The sequence below is a fragment of the Perkinsus marinus genome (genome assembly GCF_000006405.1).
Source record: "Perkinsus marinus ATCC 50983 genomic scaffold scf_1104296969408, whole genome shotgun sequence".
Taxonomy (NCBI): Eukaryota; Perkinsozoa; order Perkinsida; family Perkinsidae; genus Perkinsus; species Perkinsus marinus.
Window position 1 is genome coordinate 6,002 of NW_003202863.1, and position 3,754 is coordinate 9,755.

The following is a 3,754-nucleotide window of genomic DNA, read 5'->3' on the forward strand; positions in this document are numbered from 1 at the left end:
AAAATGTTGATTTTATTTTCATTTCTAATACTACTATGGTTGTGTTGTACAGTGTGTGTGAATTTGATATGCAAATGTGTGTTACTTTGGAGGACAAATTATAGTGAACAGTTCCAAACGGGTACTTTCATCACAACACATGTTCATAGCCATTGTTACATTGTATATGCGATATACTTTCACATTGATTCTCATTAATCTCGAAAAATAACACCACACATTTGCATATCGAATTGGCACACACTGTAGATAGTGTCGAAATATATTTTTAGTAATATCAGTTTCCCCACTAACTACAAGAGTTTGTATAACGAATTCGGGTAGAAGTGTACAGATATCAACAAGAATTTTCCGAAAATTTTTACGTTTTTAGTAATACCAACTACTGACCGATGTAGAAAAAAAATGTACAAAATTAACTACATGTGTTGGTGACAATATGGAAATTCTGGGAGGAAATTTCGTACACTTCTACTACCCGAATTTGCATGTGAACTCCTGAGCTCTGCAGAGGAGAGCGAATATATATTCCTCCAACACTGAGACCACTTTTAACCACGAAAAATGCGACCACTCAATGGAGTTTCACCACCCTAGTGATATGAAAAATATATTTCACGACTACTGCGTAGCACCGCGAATATCATCGCGTTTTTCGGGGAGTTTTACGCCACTTCGCGTAAAACTGGTGAAACTCCAGTGTTGGAGTAGGAATATATGTTCGCTTTCCTCAGCTACTGATCTGAGGAGTTTATATATGAATTCGGGTAGTAGAAGCGCAGTACAGAAATCAATAAAAATTGCCTAAAATTTCTGCAGCAACATATGTATATTTCCCCACAGTCTTTAAATAGAAAACATCGTATAAGCCTTTTTTAATGTTCCCATTGCTGCATGCGCTCCGTTGCAAAAGAGTGTCGTCGAGACTACCTCGCCAGAAGATCGATTCAGAGCTCGCTACTTTAGCAACTATCCTCATACGCCAGCCTCCACAACAGAGTTATAACGTCCTCAAGAACCTTCCCATCGAATCTGTTGTATTATATGCATTCACTCGTGCGATGGCTAAGGAGGCTCTGGTGGTCCTCCGGCAGAGTCTACTAGCCGGCCTTACTCTGAGTTTACAAGACATCACTACTATCTTGGTTAACCTCTTGGAAGATTCATCCTGGCTCGAGCCGTCTCCTGTTATTAGCATCATCGCCGACTACTATTGCTATGGCCTCGACGATGCGTGGCTGACTCTCGAGGAAATCCGATCTCTTTTGCCACCAACGAGCATCGTCCCAGTGCTTGTGGTTCAATGCTTGTGCTTGATTTTCCGTCGTAACAACGGTTGTGTACACAGAGGAGATGCGAGGAGGCTTTTCCAGATGGCCCTCAGCGACCACTGCCATGCTCGTGCCATCATCTATGCTAGTCTCGGTCGACCTGCTATGGCAGTTCTAGCCAGCTACGACGATCTCTTCGTTCACAGAGTTCGCAGACCAACTCTCGTGGTTAGGGACTTAGTCGCCACACGAGACACCAGCAACTGCTTCCTCACCAAAGATGATGCTCTGTTGTTGTTCGATGAGCTCCACGACTACTACACTCCTCTTGCTGCCGCCCTTGTGCAACGACTTCCATTGGAAGTAGTCGAGCCGACTCTGGTCGAAGCCTGTACGGCCGGAACTATCGGTGCTTTGCTCTACCTCAACGCTGTCGCTGAAAGTCACCCCATAGTTCTTCCGACGGTGAAAGCTTCCAACAGTCCACTCGGTGACCTTCTAGTAAGGCGGTTAAACCTCCTAATGGCCTCTCCCAGAGCTGATGAGAATCTCAGCGGAGCTCCTCAGCCGAGTGGTTTCCTCGCGAGTTTCGGTTCGTGGTTTCGTCGAGCTCTTGGTAGTGGACAAAACCATACTGGCCACAGAAGCTCTCGAGGAATTCGAATATTAACATTAGATGGTGGCGGAAGTCGCTCACTTTTGACCATCACGGTTCTCAAGGCATTAACGAGGTACCTCCCGTGTCACCAAATAGGCGCCTTCTTCGACCTCATTGTTGGCACCAGCGCGGGTGGTTTGGTCGCACTTGGAATCGGTTGTCTAAATTTGCCTCTGCAGATGAGCTCAACTGTGGCGCGTGAAATAAGTGTCGCTGCTTTTTCAAAGGGCGGTGCACTCGGGTTGATTGAGAAGTTAGTGAGAATTCTCATAAAAGGTGAAAAACACGATAGTCGCGCAATGACTGAGCACCTCCGGCAAGTCTACGGTGAACTATCCATGGTGGACACTACAGCTCTGTGTGGGAGTACTACAAAAGTAGCCGTGGTGACAGCGCTAACTAACGTGTCACCACCAGAGCCTTTTCTGTTTCGTAATTATACATATGGTCCGGACAGTCCTAGTCGTTATCAAGGCGACCATTCTGTGGCAATTTATCACTGTGCTCGAGCAACAACTGCGGCTCCGGTGTATTTCTCCCCAGTGGTTTTGCATGATGGGAGAGTCATTCAAGATGGCGCCTTGGTGGCCAATAACCCCGCCCATCTAGCCTTGCATGAGGCCGCGCGTATTTTCCCAGGAAGAGCGGTAGACTGTCTCGTCAGTGTTGGCACTGGTAGAGTTCCCATTGAAAAACTAGGAGCTACTTATACTGCTAAGACGGGTTTTTATGCAATCACCAGAGATTTGCTCGCCCTTGTTTACAGCGCTACGTCCACAGAAGTAACCTCGAATATTCTCGACGACATTATGAGCCCAGAAGTGTACTTTCGCCTTCAACCTGATTTACCGCGAGCATTGGAACTGGATGAAGTAGCTGATGAAAGTTTAGATGAACTTGTGAGAATCGCCGAGGAGTATGTTGCGAGACCGGCGGTTGAGCGTCAACTAAGACGGATCGCTGCTAAGTTGATGGATGATTTTCAGTCGTGTTCTAAATTATAGTATTTTTCTCATTCTTCATTGATGTTGAGTTTTTTCCCAACAGTGTGGGAAAATATGTACGTGGTCAACTACATGTGTTGTGAGGAAAAATCGTATTGGTTTCTGTACTGCACTTCTACTACCCGAATTCGTATATAAACTCCCGAGCTCAATAGCTGAGGAAAGCGAACATACATTCCTCCAACAACACTTCAAGTTGAACTCAAGTACAGTACGAGACATTTAGAAACGGGAAATGGTTGCGTAGAAAATGAAATGCTGAAATAGCCTCTGGATACAATGGAGTTACACCCGTTTTACGTGAAGTGACGTAAAACTCTGTGAAAAACACGAAACTAGCGGTAATACGCAGTAGTTGCGAAATATATTTTTCATATTACTAGGGTAAAACTCCATCGGCAAGGACTCAACAATCGAGTTGAAAAAATGGTCTGTCACACACTACAGTGACAATGTGGATGCGAGTTTGTTAATATTTGATTTCGGTGAAGTGTATTTGTTATGTATATATCTATTTGTTTTTTTTACATTCTAGTAGTTTTAGACAAATGTTCAATTGACGAGAACTTTTTAGAAGCTCCTCGTAAATTGCTAAGTAGTTACGAGAAATTGTGCACCTCCACATATATGCGGTTTATGATGCGGACCGACATTTACATCAATTTTATAGGTTTCTAAGGGTCTCGATTTTCGGCAAGAATATTCCAAAAAAACCATCAACGAATCCTCCGCTTGGCACCCTTGTTTAACCTGCGAGAAATTTTCATTGTGGTTCCCAAAACGCAATACGCGTATTAGGAGAAACATTGCTTATCGCACAA

At 44.2% G+C, this 3,754-nt stretch overlaps 1 protein-coding gene across 1 annotated transcript; it reads right to left on the reverse strand.

Moving 5' to 3' along the window:
• Positions 1-1,508: 1,508 nt before the first annotated feature.
• Pmar_PMAR009015 (hypothetical protein) lies at positions 1,509-1,707 on the reverse strand (the record flags this gene model as incomplete). Its single annotated transcript, XM_002767960.1, has 1 exon — positions 1,509-1,707. A coding segment is annotated over one exon (199 nt), but the record flags the coding sequence as incomplete, so codon positions are not given.
• Between the last annotated feature and the right edge of the window lie 2,047 nt (positions 1,708-3,754).